The sequence below is a fragment of the Mus caroli genome, unplaced genomic scaffold, assembly GCF_978045245.1.
Source record: "Mus caroli unplaced genomic scaffold, Mus_caroli_1 scaffold_7, whole genome shotgun sequence".
In the NCBI taxonomy this organism is placed as follows: domain Eukaryota; kingdom Metazoa; phylum Chordata; class Mammalia; order Rodentia; family Muridae; genus Mus; species Mus caroli.
In genome coordinates, this window is record NW_028227262.1 from 98756897 (window position 1) to 98774105 (window position 17209).

Here is a 17209-nt window from a genome sequence, read left to right on the forward strand (position 1 = left end):
TCCAGTTGCTTTAGCCAAGCTCAAGGGGATGGCTGTGGTCACTGCCCTGTGCCTCTGTCCCTGTCGTTTTGGTGGACCTTACTGTCTGTGCTTTCTCTCTCTCTCTCTCTCTTTCTCCTGTTTTGAAACAAAGGGTGGAGCTTTTGAAAGTCCCAAAAAGGAAAAACGACCACACAGGAGGTGGCGGTCCAGAGCTATTGGCAAAGATGCTAAAGGAACGCTGCAGGTAACCTTTGCTTCGCCACAGGCTTCCCTTCCTCACTGCGCCTCTCCGCACACCATGTGCCTCTGACTCAAGTAGGACAGAAAGGTGAAGGTTGTGGAGGGGATCTCTGTGCCTTGTGTGGAGAGATGACTCCCATAACTGAGACCCTCTGGTGACAGGGATAAGGCTGTGAAGATACTTGGGCAGGGGAGAGTTTCTGATGGGGAAATGGATTGCTGTTGGAGGGACTGCCACGCTTGTGAGAATTTGGGGTCTTTCCTCCTTTTAACATCTAGCTGGTCTAGGATGCTCCCTGCTCTAGTGTGTGCCTTGCGTGATGGCTGCTATGGCCCAATCTTCTGACCTACCCTTGTTGTTATCATCCTTCCCCACCCCTCCCCATGGGCCTATCTTCTCCTAGAGTTCACAGGCCCGAGCCTCCATCCCACAGGACCTTTAGCCATTTTTCGTCAAACTCCCAGCCCACACAAGAGCCCCCATTCGGGGTGCCAGGAGCCATCTTTCCCAGGCACAGCAAAGTCATGAGTAAGATCACGTATTAGATGGAATCATTGTTAGAACCAAACTGAATCTGGAGCTTTTAGAGACACTCTTAGCCCTGGGAGCTGAACGTGGATGCTTCCCGAGTAGAGAACATTGCATGTGCAAATGTGAGCAGCGAGTTCATTTTTTAGAAGCTCCGGGTGCAAGTGAGGAAAGTCATGTGGGAACTGATTTGCTCTGACAGCCTAGTTACTCGGGGACAGTCATCATTTTCAACCTGTGTCTCTGAGGTTTCCACCATGTCTGAGACAGCATGTGATTTCCTGCCCATTTGTAGTTTGTTAGGATGCCAGTGGCCATGGAGAGCACCTCCCCAGTTTTCATACGTTTTTCTCTGAAGTTATCCCTTGGTGGGAAGCTACACTTCTACGATGCCCCCTCAATCAGTTTCAGTCAGGCAGGCTCTAGTCTGAATAGAAATCTCTCCCTGTGCTGTCACTTTAGGTCCCTAAGCCTTTTTCTGGCCCTGTGAGACTACACTCCTCCAATCCTAACTTGTCAACACTGGACTTTGGAGAAGAGAAGTCTTACTCGGATGGTTCTGAAGCCTCGTCAGAGTTCTCCAAGATGCAGGAGGATCTGTGCCATGTCGCCCACAAAGGTGAAGGAGCTTTCCTGCTTCCTAGCATAAGGGGTGGAAATGACTGTCAATTCAAAACTGCAGATATCATCTTTAAGGGAATAATAGTTTATTCTGGAGACGATTTTCAGTGACCATGACCCAGGAACATAGATCTAGGTTGCCCTAAATTCCGTATTCCAAAGTGCAAGCAGTTTCATGAGGTTTTAGAGTTTTACAGAACAGAAAGGTCACAAATCAAGGCACGTTTAAGTTCATTGGCTAATACACCAGAGAGAACCCATGGGTTCAGCCAGCAGAAGATGGAAATGTTTTTCAAGTTTGCATCTGTTTTGAGCACAGACTTTTTCCAGTATCATTGCACTCTAAACAAAACAGGACAGTAACTATATACTGACCATACATGTACAGGTACTTAAGCATCTAAAGATGACATAGCATGTATTGCAGTAAGCAGGGAGAAGATTTTCCACAGACCCAAGTGCTATCTGATGACATGTTAGCTTTTGAGTTGTTGAAAACTTGTGGTCTTTTAAATTAGTTAATTCCAAAAGGTGTTTTTTATTTGTCTGTTTGTTGTTTTCTTATCTATTAGCCAGAAGGCGTTAGTTCCAACCCAGAGGTAAGCAAGGACTGACTGTTCGAGAGGGCTAGAATTAGCCCAGAGACGGTACTTAGTCTCTGCACCTGCAGCAATCCAATCTCTCGACAGTTCTGCAGCTCTAACCAGTCCATCCATCCCTGCAGTTACAGCTTCCCAGGAGATCTCGCTAACACGTTCTGTGCATGCTTGAGTCTGGGGTGTCCTCAGAGAATCTATCTCAGTATGCTCATTTTCTGCTCTGATAAGGCTTTCAAAAGCCTCATTTTTATTTATGTCTTTGTCAGTGTAGATGTTCTTGCAAAGAGTTTGGTTTTGGCAGCTTGAAGGAGACACTGAGGGTTTGGGATTTAGCTGGCAGAACCCATGGGTTCAACCAACTGAAGATTGAAAATGTTTTTAAAGTTTGCATCTGTTTTGAGCACAGACTTTTTCTATTATTACCCTCTAAACAAACCAGGCCAGCAACTCTATACTGATCTTACATGTACAGGTACTTAAGCATCTAAAGATGATTTAGCCTCTACTAGAGAGTGTGGAGGGCCTTCTATATTCTAAAGCCAGAGTATTCATGTGCTGATAGTTGGATTAATATGGCATTTATTTCACCCATTTCCAACCCTTATTGAGCAGTTCCTCTCTGAAGAAGCCATTTGTAGGAATTAACGAAAAGCACATTCATATAAAGATATCTACTCTAGCAATATTCTTCATATGAAAACATAGAAATGTGGGTTTGACATTGTTAGCCATTCCAGAAATGCAAATAGTGCTGCTCTGAGGCCTTGTTGCATACTTTTAGAAGAGCAGTCTCTTAATGGGCTCTCAGGAACCGGATATCTCATCCAGTGACTGGTGACCATGGGGATGGTGGTGCATTCTGGAAAGTGGCCTATCAGCACATAAAACTAAACACATACCTACCATAAAATCCAACCACTGTGCTCCTGCGCATGTTATTCAGAGCACTGAAAACAGTTATGGGGAGCAGATGTACACAGATGTTTAGGGTAGGCTAGGGTTGTGGCTCAGAGGTAGAGCCTGCATTGTTATTGTTAGCACCCCAAAACTAAAATATTACAAGCAGATTTATTGTACTGGCCAAACAAAAGGAGCAATTCAGTGTCCTTCAGCAGATGAATAGTTAAATAAACCATGGTATATCCATGCAGTGGAAAACTACTTAGCAATAAATAGGGGCATACATTTACATATGCAGCAATCTAGAGAAAGCACAAAGACAGTAGTGGAATGAAAAGAACTGATTTCTAAAGTTGATGACTTCTGTGGTTCACTTTGTAAATAACACAAGAAATTAGTAGATGACAGAGTTTAGGAATAGTGAGGTGGAGGAGATGAGGACTGCGGCTGTGATTATAAAGGAACCCTGGTGGTGATGGGCAGTTCTGCACTCTGATCAGGGCACTGGTTAGAGGCGTGTTCCAGTGTGATAAGATCACGTTGACCTCTAGCCACACACATGTAGCAATGAGTGCATGTAAGTCCGAAGAAGTCTGAGCGCACTCCATTACTCCACCATCCCTGTCCTGGGTCTGTATTGTGCTGTGGTTAATAAAGTGTTACCACTGGGAGAAACTGGGTACAGAGTACATGATGGGACTTCTGTGCTGCTTCCAAGTTCCTGTGACACACTCCAGTGACACACCCCTTCCAACAAGGCCTAATCCTAACAGTCCACCAACTGGGAGCCAGTCATTTCAGATATATGAGCCATTCTCATTCAAACCGCCACAGAAGGGGAGCTCTCCTTCTGGCCCAGAAGAGAAGCAGCGTTCCTGGAATCCCAGTCATGAGAGAAATGCTCATTTACAAATATGAAAACCAAAATGAGAACAAAGGCAAACTCTGCTGTATTCCTGTGTGCCCGGAGTCTTCTCTGGTGTTAAATCGAGATTGGTCACTTTCTGAACTGTTTTGAGCTATGGAAGCCTTGAAGGAAAAGCTCTGTGTGCCACAGTGGTACCACAAATCTGTATGACCCGAGGAAAGGACTGTTCATGAATTGCTCACAATTAGAGTTCACTATTAGTGTGCTGAGCGACTGGATTGACATACATGCTCAGGAAGAAGTAGGATTATTTAGCAGAAATCACTAATGCACCTAAATTAATTTAAGTTAAGTAGTGGTGAAAAGGTATTTTACAACTACGAGCACCATGGGAGAGTTGAAACTTAAAAGAATCAGATTACAGATCATCACATAAATCATTCCAGATAGTAGAGGAATGTTACTCCTTTGAGGGACCCTGTACACCCTCCCTGCCAAAGAAAAAAATGAACACACACACACACGCACACGCACGCGCACGCGCACGCGCACACACACACACACACACGTGTGCACACACACACACACGCATGCACTATATGCATGCAAAATGACAGGAAAGAAGAAAAATTGAAGCCCTACTATGCTGACTCCTGTGTTTTCATGTGCTGTTTCACTGTTTCCTTAAAACACCATGAGATGCCAGCCTCTCCCACATAGTCAGTCCATTTAGGTTTGGAAACTGATCATTCATCCAAATCTAAGCCATAGCTAAGTAACAGGGACTGCATCAAATTCCCCTTACAACACATTGTCTTCCCTCTGTTTGGGATGGTGCCCCTGTCGTTGATAACTGCAGTCTTCCCTGAAGTAAACAAATTGTGAAGGAGAGAGCACAAGCAGGAGGTCGTCAGCTCATCAGAATGCCACATATGACTTCCCAGTCCAAAGCCCCCAACCTGATGTAGTAAGAGCCTGTAGCAAGGAGAAAGGAAGGGGCCTAGAGTCAACTGAGCCATACATATAGTGTCCATTCTATGGAAGGAGCTGAAGGTTTCTGTCAATCAAAAGCTTCTCTTGGGGTCAGGTATGGATATCAGTGTATACCTGTAATTCCAGGGCTTGAGAACAGACCAATCTGACAAGATCCTGTATCTATCCATCTCTCCAAAGGGCCCAACCTCTGTCCCACTGTTCTAGTCCAACAAGGTTGAGAATAGGCCAGGGAAGAGGTTTGAAAGCAGACACTGTGACTGCCTCCTGACATGTGTCTTCCCCGTGAAGACAAACAGATGTGTTGGACAATGAGGAGAGACTGAGGCAAGCCGCAGCAGGTCTCAGAGCATAGGCCTCGGGTGCCAGGCAGGGGCTAAGACCATTGGCAAGGGTGTGGGGGCTGGAGAGATGGCAGACCATGCTCTGGGTGAGTGACTTGGGTGATCTTCGAGGCTTTCTGTAGCTCTGTACATTGCAAACTTGGGTGGTTTTGTTTATGATAACATATCCACGGGTGCAATCACTCATTTAACTATCATTTCTTGAAACTTATTTATCTCTAATGAATTTAGGTTGACATCAGAAATAAATAAGACACTCCCAACATACTTCTATGTGATACCTCTAATCTTTGCGATCCAATGCCTCTGTCTTAGTTAGGGTTCCTGTTGTTGTAGTGAAACCCCATGAGCAAAAGGGAAGTTGGGAGGAAAAGGTTTATGCAGCTTAGAGTTCCCCACTGTTCATCATTAAAGGAAGAAGTCAGGACAGTAACTCAAACAGGGCATGATCCTGGATGCAGGAGCTGATGCAGAAGCCAGGAAGGGATGCTGCTTATTGGCTTGCTCAGCCTGGTTTCTTACGGAACTCAGGGCCACCAGCCTAGGGGTGTGGTACCACCCACAGTGGGCTGGGCCATTCTCCACTAATCACTGATTAAGAAAATGCCCTATAGCTGGGTCTCATGAAAGTATTTTCTCAATTGTGGTTCCCTCCTTTCAGATAACTCTAGCTTGTGTCAAGTTGATATAAAGCTAGCAAGCAGGGTGACTTACAGTGTAATTACGGTCTCGCAGGAACAGCTTCTGGCCATTGCTCTGGGAGTTATAAATCATGAGTTGGCCATGAATGACCACTGTAATATCCTCCAGGTATGTCTTAGGCTATTTAAAAAAGTTAAGCAACCGTGGTTGAACACCATGTTAATCCCATCATTTGGGAGCAGGAGGCAGGAAGAATACACAATACACATTGGAGGCCAACTTGGGTGCTCTCTCTCTCTCTCTCTCTCTCTCTCTCTCTCTCTCTCTCTCTCTCTCTCTCTCTCTCTCGACCCGGTTTTTCTGATCCTCTAGGAGGAGTTTTTTATATCTGACAATAAAATAGGACTGTTTGGATTTTTTTCCGTTGATGCCCACTGTATGCTTACATATACATTTTCTTTTCCTGCACATGAGGGAACTGGTGACCGAAGAGCATTGTTCTTACTGGGCAAGCACTCTACTATTGCTCTATTGCTAGCCCTCCTAGCTGAACCCCGGGAAACAGGCAGTGCCCATTCTGTCCCATTACAAAGCATAAACAGGAATGGGCTAGTCTGGTAGAAAGACTCACCTGGCATCTGAAAGGCAGAACAGATGAGCTGGGAAAACAGAGCCAGCCAGGTGCATGTGTGTGGTGTCTGAGGAAACAAATGTGTCCACGGAAAGATGGAACCCCCCAGGGACCCACTGGGACACCTGCGGGTATCTCAGAGATGGGGAGCCTGCGGGGAGATGTCTAACTAGGCATACAATGGAGTGAGGTCCCAGTGTGGCTTCTTGTCCTCCCCCCAAGGCCGTTGCTCCTTGGCTCACAAGCTCAGGCCAGTCCTCATTCATACACTCTCTACCCTATGTGCATTCATTGTAATCATCATCCTGATAAGAGCTAAGCATCACACTGCTCCTACTGCGCAGATTTCAAGAATGTAGGCATCAGTCACTCTCATGCATCCCCCCCTCTAATTATTTGGGAACCTCACATCGGGCACCCCGATTATGCTCACCTCCTAGTCTTCCCATGTCCACCTCCCCCTTTGACTCCCTGCTTGAAAGAAAAAAAAAAAGGAAAGAGCAAGTCCATTTTGTGTTGTCCATATACTTTTGGAGCATGGTCAAATTCCTACTGGCCAGCCCCACCAGGTATGCTGAGTCTTATCTGCCTGTATCCACTCCAGAAGCCATCAAATGAGGAGATGCATGCATAGGCCAGTGAGGAGCGGAGCCAGGTCTCCCATGCCCATGGACAGTAACATGCCTGAAAAGGCAGCAGTCCAGACCAGGGACATCCACGTGGATTTGGCGTTGACATGGGCCACAGACATCAGTATGATGCCTGGCTCTAACCAGAACCCTGACCCACCCATGACCCTCAGAAGCTGCGTGGAGCACAGGCTTCACTGTGGCCTCAGGTGGCTGACTATACATGCCACACACATCAGGATGGCTCCTAAGACACCAAAGCCCGAGGACATCATCAGGTCAGCAGCACAGCATGCGTATGTCCACATGGCTCAGACTTCATCGAGGTCTGGAGCAGCAGCATGGACTGCAGACACCAACATGGCCCCCAGTGGTCCATGTTGGTCCTTTGAGGAGGTCCAATCCAGAGAGTAGCCCTTTCTTTATCTTGGGCTTTCATGGTTGCCCAGATCCAGGGAGACCCTGCAGCTGAGCAGCAGGTTCGGGGCTGCATCTGTGTCTGTAAATCTCTAGGCTGCTGTACACCATCTGTCATCCCTGTTGGGCAATGACAGCATGTCCACCAGTCCTTTCTCTCAACTGTCATCACTATCATGTCTCCAGTTCTGCCTCTCTCCATGGAGTGCATATCTCTGTTTTCCTCTTTCCAACCTCACCACCACATATTTGTAAGGCAAGGCCAGGGAGGTTCTTGGATATCTTCAGTTGAGAGGCTGGTGTGTCCTCTCATGCATCATCGTAACTATTATCCTGTTAGTAACACTCATTGTGTATTGCATTGGGTTAAAGACTTCGCCTGCATTGTCTTATGTAAACCTTATTATAGGGTATAAAGTAAATGCTAGCAGTATCTCCATGTAGAGTTCAGGCACATCTGATAACTTTCCCAAGGTCATAGAATGAGGAAGTGAGGGAACCTTTCCTCCTGGTCCTAGAGGCAGCACCATAGCATGTAGATTTGCATGAATGCATAGGATATCAATGAAGGTTCTCTGGATCTTTCACGAAGTACCCCACCCTCAGTCAGTCAGCAACAGCATACAGAGAGTGGACAGTCTTCCTTCTTGCTGGCAAATGAAGAAAGCAAGTTGGTAGTAGGTATTTGGTTTCTGTTATTGAATAGACCATTCTGGGATAACGATACCTCTGTAAATGCAAGCCTGTGAAATTTAATAAAATACCAGGTCACTGGAGAAGCCAGTCACGGTGCCTTCCTCCTTCTGCCCTTCTGTGACAAGCTGTAATGGAAGAGAATGGAAAGATGATATCTAGTGTGGTCTTTGGGATCGGTACTTTAGGTAGTGATTCCCTTAACTCTAGGTAGTAACTTACACCCTGTGTGATCAGAACCTAATAGATAATATTTTGCCATTCCTGTTTTTGTTTTTCTAATCTATCTCTGTATGTGTGTGTGCATGTGTGTCTGTTTGCATGTATGAATTTGTGCATGTGCATGCCACAGCTCCTGTGTGTGAGAGTGTGTGTGTGGGGAGGGGGGGGAGGGGGAGAGAGAGAGAGAGAGAGAGAGAGAGAGAGAGAGAGAGAGAGAGAACAAGAACACAACCTTTGGTGTCAGTCCTCACTTCTGTGTTTGGAACGGGGTTTCTTTGTTGTTCCCTGCTGGATAAGCCAGTCTGTCTGGTCCTGGGGAGTCTCTTCCTGCCTTCCATCTCACTATGGAACGCAAGGATTGCAGAGTCCAGTATCACGCCCAGCGTTGCATTCGGTCTGGGCACTCTAACACAGGTCCTCATACCTGCATGCAAGCACTTTACCTGCTGAGCCCCGCCCACAGCTCCTGCCTCAGATTTTGAAGACTCCAGTTTGGGCATTTAGCTGTTTCTGAAGTTCTCATGGAACCTTCGAGCTCCCGGAGGTCGGGAGCTCACAGAGTGGCTGTAAAATCAACCTAGGGGATCCGAGTGCAGCCAGAGGACACCAGCCGGAAGCAGGGGGGCCTCTTACTTGGAAATCACTTTGACCTTGCAGAAGAGCTGCAAGATTAGAACAAAGAACTCGCACAAACCTCTGCCCAGAGTTCTCTGTTCCCCATCCCCAGCGCATTCTACACACATGCTTATAGTGTTCTGAGATTCTTGTACTGTATGCCCTTCTATGAGGCTTTATGCTTTAGTGGATTTACTGGGCATAGTGAAGTTATCTAACTCAGGACATGTCACTGGGAAATGACACTTTGGTCTCCCGGTCACAATGTCAGCTTCTGAAAAATGTCTTTAATACCGTTCTCCCGTTGGGTACCAGATCTACACTCACCATTTTTCTTCATTGTCCTGGTTCTTCAGCCGGGAGTAAGTGGAGACAGTCTTTCATAAAGTTGATACCTCAGTACCCTTGAAGAATACAGGGCAGTTTTAAACATCAGCATGTTCCGTTGTCTGTGGTTCCCTCATGATCAGATCCAAGTTGCACACCCTTGACCGTCCTTCAGTACAGCACGACTGTTCTAAGTCATTGGAGATGGTGGTACCCAGTCTCACTGGTTGTTGATTTTGACCACCTGGTTGAGGTGCAGCCTGCCTCTTCTGATACAATGATACCATATTTCCCTTATAGCCACTGAGCCTTGTTCTTAACTGTCTCTAGGACATAAACTGAATAGCGGTCATCTTAACCTCTAAGCCATAATGTCATGGGAGTCCTGGGCAGATTGACAAGTGTGTGTAAATGTTAAGAGATTCTATTTTTCCCCAGAGCCACACAGTGTCCCATCCACACAGGCCTCTCCCACACTCAGGCTCTCCCGCACAGGATTAGGGAATGCTAACCTATGTCATTTCATGTTGTCACCGGAGTCTAAAAGTTTCCCTTAGAAGTCACTCCCACACATTCAATATGGTTTTAAAAGTCAGTGTAGAATGTGCATTTGCCGAACTCAGAATGCTTTGCTAAGTTCTTGCATAAGAAGAACAGTTTCTGCATTTAGTTTTTAATTATGCCTCTTCTTTGTCCCTTCTTGTAATGATTATATCTTTATAGTTTACTTCGCTTTAAGGTCGGCTTTCAATAGCATATCGGTGGAGAGAGAGAAGCTGAGGCAGCTGATGGAGCTGGACACCGCCCCCTCCCCCTCCGCTCAGGTCGTCGGGCTGAAGCACGCTCTGTCATCCGTAAGTCGCTTGTCTGTCTCATCCATGTCTGCAACTGTGCCCAGGCTTGTGAGTTACTAATAATTTCCATTTCCATGGTTGCATTGAAAATTAATGATTTTCATCGTTGAGTTGAATCTTGGGGAGAAAAAAACCAAACAAATTATCCAGATTATATTCAAGCCTTTCTTCAGACTTTACATATTCAAAATAATCCCAGACCATGGAAGCTAAGATTTTCTTAACTGTTCAATTCTCTGAGTTTGATGTCTTCCAGTTTAACTGATTTCTTTTTTCTGTTTCTGTAGAACTCATATGTCTGTGTGGCTGCCTTGCAGACATTCATTGGCTAATGCTTACAAAGGCTGACATTTAGGAGGGTCTGTAGCTCTGAGGCATCATAACTGTAGATGCACTTAATAAATAGCACAGGGCAGTTCGAAATGTCCAGTTTACAGGTCTTCCGTGTCCATTTCGAAGTGCTGATCCTACCTAATGCTCCTCCAAATATGTGCATGCTATGCTCTTTGATTAAATAGCACAAACCCTTTAGCTTGTTCCCCCTCAGAGATGCAGGATGAGTCATATGAATTGGCTTTCAGGTGATCATGCGTCTTCAAACAGGAAAACCACTGCCGGGGCCTCTGATGGGTTCCAGCACGCCATTAGCATGCACACTTCTTTTCCTGCTCAGCTTCAGTTTCGTGCCCAGAATGGCTGGGCTCCATGGATACGCTGTGCCCAGGGGCTCCATGGATACACTGTGCCCCGATGCTAACCGAGCAGCTGAAGGTGTCTGGTGCCTTAGCCTTGACCTCTCAGGAAGTCAGAGAACTTTTGAAACAGCATACATATTTGCTCATTTCTTCTCACTTGTACTTTGGAATTTCTTTCTTGAGAAGAGAAAGCATGAGTGCTCCTGTGGAGGCTGTCTGAAGTACAACCGACTTGTATTTTGGGTCTGGTGGGAGAAAAGAATTTCAGGATCATGTGACTAGAGGCCACCATAAACACTGAAGGGGAAAAAAGGTCCATTCATGTTTCCTGTTTCCCATGCTACTGAGAAAAACAATGCTACCGATGGACTGTAAGTTAATTAGTATACGGTGTCACATTACTCATGCCCACTTGGCTGGTATTACACAGTACTTAGTGAGGATTCTTCAGGTACTTTCCTTCAGTGGCAATTCCAACTGAGCTATTTTTGGTTAGGCTTTTGAGACAGAGTCTTATAATAGCCCAGGCTAGCCTCATGTAGTCATGTGGTCCTGCCTCCACCACCCCCATGTGCTTAGATTATAGTTAGGTGCTAACTATTCGATCTTTGAAGGAAAGATTATAAAGAATATTGACTCACTCCACACATAGAGTCTCCATTCTTTTTTCTTATGGTTGGAGGGAAAGCAATATCTTTTGGACCTTGGGGCAACTGGCTCCACTGGGTTGGTGCTTTTGAGTCTATGCCTTTTTCTTGAGGGTTTATTTCTTCCTGGTACACACATTCTCACAGTTCCAGTCTGAGGGGCTGGTACTGCTTTTAGAAGGTACCTCTGATGGAGGTCCCTAAAGTTCCTTCCTGACTTCCTCATGTCCCTTCCACTTCTCACAGAGGTCCAGCCTTGTCTTGCTAATCTGCTTGGCCACACTCATTTGACCATGATTTGTAGGCCAGACTTACATTTTCTAAGGAATATGCTTGCACACACATGAACAGTTTGGGAATAAGATGAAAATGACTAAATTTCTGCATTAAGACTTATTGCTTCAATTTTTTTTAGAATAATCACAGAACTATTACAATGAATGTATGGATACTGATTTTTTTTTCCAAAACAGGGTTTCTCTGTATAGCCCTGGCTGTCCTAGAACTCACTCTGTAGACCAGGCTGGCCTCGAACTCAGAAATCCGCCTGCCTCTGCCTCTCAAGTGCTGGGATTAAAGGTGTGCGCCACCACCACCCGGCTTGGATACTGAATTTGAGAGACACACACATACAACACACACAGTTTCTAGGCTCTAGCCACTGTAAGAGTGATGTGTTGCCTCATAGAGGTGCCAGGCATGGTGACCTTGTAATCCCAGTCCTTGGGAAGCATAGGCAAGTGTGAAGAGTCCAGCCTGGGCTCCAATGTGAGACCGTATCATCTATGTTCAACAGTGATGATAAGAAAGGGAATACATGAAGCCCTTGCAGAGATCCAGGCGGCCAGGGAGTCTGGCCGCTCCTAACGATAGCCCTGTAGTCATGAGATGCACAGGAGGGCCAGATGGAGCAAGTGCATATCTTGCTTTTTCTGTGAGCGAGGTCCTGGCCAAGAGGCTGAGGTAGGAGGAGGGACCACCCCATGAGGGAATAAATCAGTAGCATGGCTGGCAGTTTCTTTTATGTTTACAGCTCACACCCACCCTTTGCAAGCATCATGGTCCTTTAGCCTTTACTGTGTCTGAGTAAAGTTTGGCTTGTACATATTTTGAAAAATAAATCGTCTTATTCCCCAAAATGGATAAGTCACCAGCATACTTCGAAGATCCATGGCAGCTGGACTGATAATTAAATCACACTGGGTCATGTCCACTGGCATCTTGTCAAGGATGGGAGGAGCTAGGAATCGCTAGGTCGGTGGGGGTAGAGTTGGGGAGCTGGCCCATAGATCAGCCTGGCAGGAAATAAAGATACTGATTGTGAGTCACACGCCTTAAAAGCTGATGTTTGACTCCTTCTGCCAACTTCACTAACCTCTTTCTACTTCAATTAACATGGAGTAGCCTTGGCTCGACTGTGACCTCCCAGCCTCCCCCTGGAGCGATGGGGAAGCCCAGACACATCCCGAGGGTGTCACACCCAGGGGATCTTCGCTCCTTGAGTTGCTTTCCCTAGTCCCCTGCTGCATTTTCCTGAACCGTCCATTTACTAATACAGCCCTGCTATTTTTTAACATATTCCAGGCCCTAGCACAAAACACAGATCTTAAAGAACGCTTACGCAGAATCCATGCGGAATCTCTGCTCCTCGACCCGCCTGCTGTTCCCAAGCCGGGGGACAACCTGGCAGAGGTGGGTAGGTTTCTCGCCTGCTAACTGTTCTCTGCAACTGCCACCTGTCCTGGGTGCCCTCTGTCCAGCTGCATGGCTTTTGCTTCACCCCCTTGAGTGTCCGCCATGCCTCTGGCCTCCCCTGGCTACTGCCACTGCCCAGGGCTTGCTGGGCTCTTGTGTTGCAAAGCCTTGCTGGCAGAATGCTACTTAGCACTCTTCAGCCGCCTCCTTCCTTTGTGTCTCCCTCCATACCTCATTTCCCTCTATGGTCGCTATAGTGGGAACTATAGAGTGGCAAACGTTCCCCTTGTCATTTCTGAAGAAACCTGAGTTTCTGTGATCCAAAGTGCCCAGTTCCTTGCCAGCGTCTTTTTGTGTCCTGTAAAAGCCGTGCTAATCTTTACTGTGACTGTCCCTTCTTCCTTCTTCCTCTTCCTGCTTTATTTTTTCCTCTTTCAGAACACAGCTGTATACTCCTAGGAGAAAAAAGATACTGCACCACAACTGAGATCAATTAGTGAGTGAACACACGTTAGAAAGGCCTTTTACGAGATGTGACATAGTTTAGCAGCTTAATGGGAATTTGCCTCCTGGACCCTAGTTCAATCCATATTTAAATCACACACACACATACACACACACACACACACACCTACCTTGGTGGGCCTCAGCACGTATCCTGCTGACAGTAGTCTGTTTTAAGCCTGAACTCTTTGACTAGCCTGGTCCTTTCAGGTTTGCATGTTAGCAGCTAACACAGGGCCTAGTCTGTGCCACATCTGGCCAGCACTAAGCATCTCTAGCTATACATTGATTTCCAAGCCATTCTTACCTTTTATATACATTATTATCATGTGAATTACATCTGCATGATTAAATAGATAACCTGCACTGTGCATTTGTGAACCATGTCCAGTGGATATCAGTCAGGCTTTTGGTTTTGAGATGAAACCGAAATCCCAGGTCTAGAAAAATGCAAATCTGTGGGACTAACCTCAAAAGAAATGACCAGAAAGCTGAAATGTTATGGCCTGTCCACGAGGGGGATAGCAGAGCCTTGCACTTGTCCCTCCGCAGTGGTCTCAGTTTGGCTGTGTCTCTGTCTCATTTATTTCCTCTTTCCTAGAATTTCTATATCCAGTGCTTTATCCTTTTTTTTCCTGCCACTGAGTGACTCAGGCTCTTTCCCAGCAATGAAAAGCCTTTGTTGCCTTCAGGAAGTAAGAACAGAAATAAATAATGGCCACACAGGCTAAAACATACCCTAAATCCTGTGTGTGTGTGTGTGTGTGTGTGTGTGTGTGTGTGTGTGTGTGTGTACTAACTTTAAATTTTGGTTATTTAAATCATTTCAAATATTTGTTCATTGTGTGAATGGTGTGTACACATGCATGTACCACATGTACATGTGCACACATGTACCACAGGATATGTGTGGGGTAAGAGAGCAGCTTTTGGGAGTCAGCTCTCACTTTCCACGATGTGAGTTCTGGGGATTGAAGTTAGGCTTAACTTGGTGGTGGCAGGTGCCTTTATAGGCTGAGTATCTGACCTACACTGTGAGTCACTTTGTAGGTGACTCCCAGGAGCCACAGACATTTTACAGCCAATGATAGACCCCCAACAATAGGTTTAGCCCACAGGCTTCTGCTTTTCTGGTCTCCCACTGTTCACTTACTTTCTGTTGCCTTCTTTGGCTGCACAGAGGAACTACTGCTGGTGTTGGGCCTGGATACTGAACCCTAAGGTCTTCTTGTCTTGGAAATCACCCCTCAATTTACTCAGGGCACTCCTACTATGTATTCCTAAATGTGACATTCTAATATCACCAGTGTAATACACAATCTTATATTATTTTAGATTAGAAATCAAAGGCTGGGGGCTCACAGAGACTGAACCACCAACCAAAGAGCAGGGGCTGGACCTAGGCCTCCTACACATTTGAAACAGATATGCAGCTTGGTATTCCTGTGAGTCCCCTAACAATTGAAGGGGGACCTGTCCTGGACTCCTTTGCCTGCCATTGGATCCCCTTCCCCTACCTGAACTTTCTGGTTGGGCCTCAGAGGGAGGGGATGTGCTTAGTCCTGCTGGAATTAGATGTCCCAGGGTGGGGTGGTACTCAAGGGGGGGTGTCTCCCCTTCTCCTCAGAGAAATAATGGGGGAAGGGATTTGTAAGGGCAGGACTGGGAGGAGAGGAGGGAGGAAGGCTGAGATCAGTATGTAAAGTGAGTGAAAAAATAAATTATTAAAAAAAAATCAAAGACCAAGTGAGAGTAATAACTTCTATATCCAAGTGGTATTTAAGAATGAATGTGAGGTAGCACTCAGAAGACAGGGGCAAAAGGATAGTGTGAAGCCAACCCAAGGTATCAGGTACTGAGTGAGTTTCAGGCTTGTCTAAGATAATAGTAAGGCTTAATAAATAAATCCCATTGAAGGCATCTTTAAAAATATAATTAAAAAAAAAACCTAAGAGAAGATAACTTATTCCTTTATTTATATGTGGATTTTTTGCTAATATAAAATATTATAATATATAATATAAAAATATTAGGATGGAGCCCTGGACATTATTTACACACCCTTAACCTTGTTTCATTCTATGGAGTAAGGGATGGTAGTTGTAATTTAGAAATAGGGAAAAGCAAAGCCCAGAGCAGTTAAATAACTTCCACCAGAAACACATCTTATAAAATCAGGATTTAAATCCACGTCTCATAGGCCAGAGCATGTGTTCTTACCACAGTTTCATACTTCTGCATAACCAAGAATATGTTGCTGAGCCCGAAGGCCTGGTGCTCGTGGAAGGTCCTTTCCTTAAAGTGAGGTGGAGACTCGTGGATCATCTGTCTCAGACATGGACATGGCTTTATAGTTCTCCTTTGAAAAGAAATAACTATATGGATAAGAAAGGCATCAAACTTCAATGGGAAAGGCAGATTATTTAATAAATTAGGTCAGCGCAGCTGAAAGCAGTTTGAAAAGAAGCTTAAGTTTTATTCCGTTGTGTGCTAAAATTCAAGTTAAATATGAAAGCTGAGACAAAATTTGATTCAAATATTTATCAAACTGCTAGGATAAGGATTTTCTAAACTAGAGAGTAATAAATTTTCAAAAGTGTCAACTGAATTTGACTTTTTATAGTGAAATATTTATAAAATGAGGCATGTAAAATAAATAAATGAATGAATAAATAAATAAATAGATAAAGCCTTCAATGAGAATGACAGGCTTAGCTAATGCCAAATCAGCGTCACTGTCTTTATTCTGTGAACTAAGACCTTGTAATACCGAGTAACGTAAGACATCAACAAACAGGCAGGAACAGATTATCCACACTCACCAGCACACAGAGCTGTGGGGTTTGTTTCTGTGGAATTTTAAAAAAACTTTTCTTTTTCAAGTCAGTCGTGAGGTGTTTAACTACTAGGATATATTCAGGGATGTCATCGGGTGATGTCATCAGGTAAGTGAGTTTATAGAACGTAGACACAGGCTAGGTTAACGCTGGTTGTATACCCGAGGCCCTGTGTGAGAGCTATAAAAATACCTGTCCTGGTGGGTCTCCTGGGCACAGGGTGTGTTGATGAGTTGATCAGAGCATCCTGAACTCATGAGACCTTTGGTTTTGACAGCATCTGCCTGGACTGCCTTTCAGCTCTGTGGCTCCCTTGCCAGATGCATGACAAAGAGTCACCCCAGCCGGCCAGCGAAGTACCTGGGCTGATGAGGAACTCAATTCCAGGAAATTACCTTTGTCCTAAGTTAGTCCTCACCAGGGTCTAGCTCCCCCGAGTCAGGGTTGAGGTCACCTTCCCCTCCACTTGTGTAGCCCAATGTCTGTTGGCGGTTCTTGTCCACTGTGTACACGCCCACAGGCTGGAAGCCGGGTCTGTTCTCCTTGTTCCTCTGCGATTGACTCTGTGCAAATATTTGCTTAATTCATTGAATGGGGTTGAAATTTTACTTGCAAATGGAATAGAAAGCACACTCACTGACTCTCCGGATCCTTCCCTGAGCATGAGTCCGGACTCAGTGGGGTGAAGAGTGGGGGAATGTGAGAAAAGAGGAGAGTGTTGCTCT

The 17209-nt window shown here is 45.5% G+C and overlaps 1 protein-coding gene across 9 annotated transcripts in view; it reads left to right on the forward strand.

Moving 5' to 3' along the window:
• The window catches only part of Osbpl3 (oxysterol binding protein like 3), a 164377-nt gene that overhangs the window by 113854 nt on the left and 33314 nt on the right, over window positions 1-17209 (forward strand). For 6 of the 9 annotated variants that reach the window (XM_029478518.2, XM_029478520.2, XM_029478517.2 and 3 more), the window contains 4 exons: window positions 134-226; window positions 1214-1370; window positions 9976-10106; window positions 13033-13140. In XM_029478518.2, coding sequence (XP_029334378.1) covers window positions 134-226; window positions 1214-1370; window positions 9976-10106; window positions 13033-13140 — 489 coding nt within the window. The remainder of the gene's footprint in view (window positions 1-133; window positions 227-1213; window positions 1371-9975; window positions 10107-13032; window positions 13141-17209) is intronic. The other 3 variants (XM_029478523.2, XM_029478525.2, XM_029478526.2) reach the window with 3 other exon arrangements.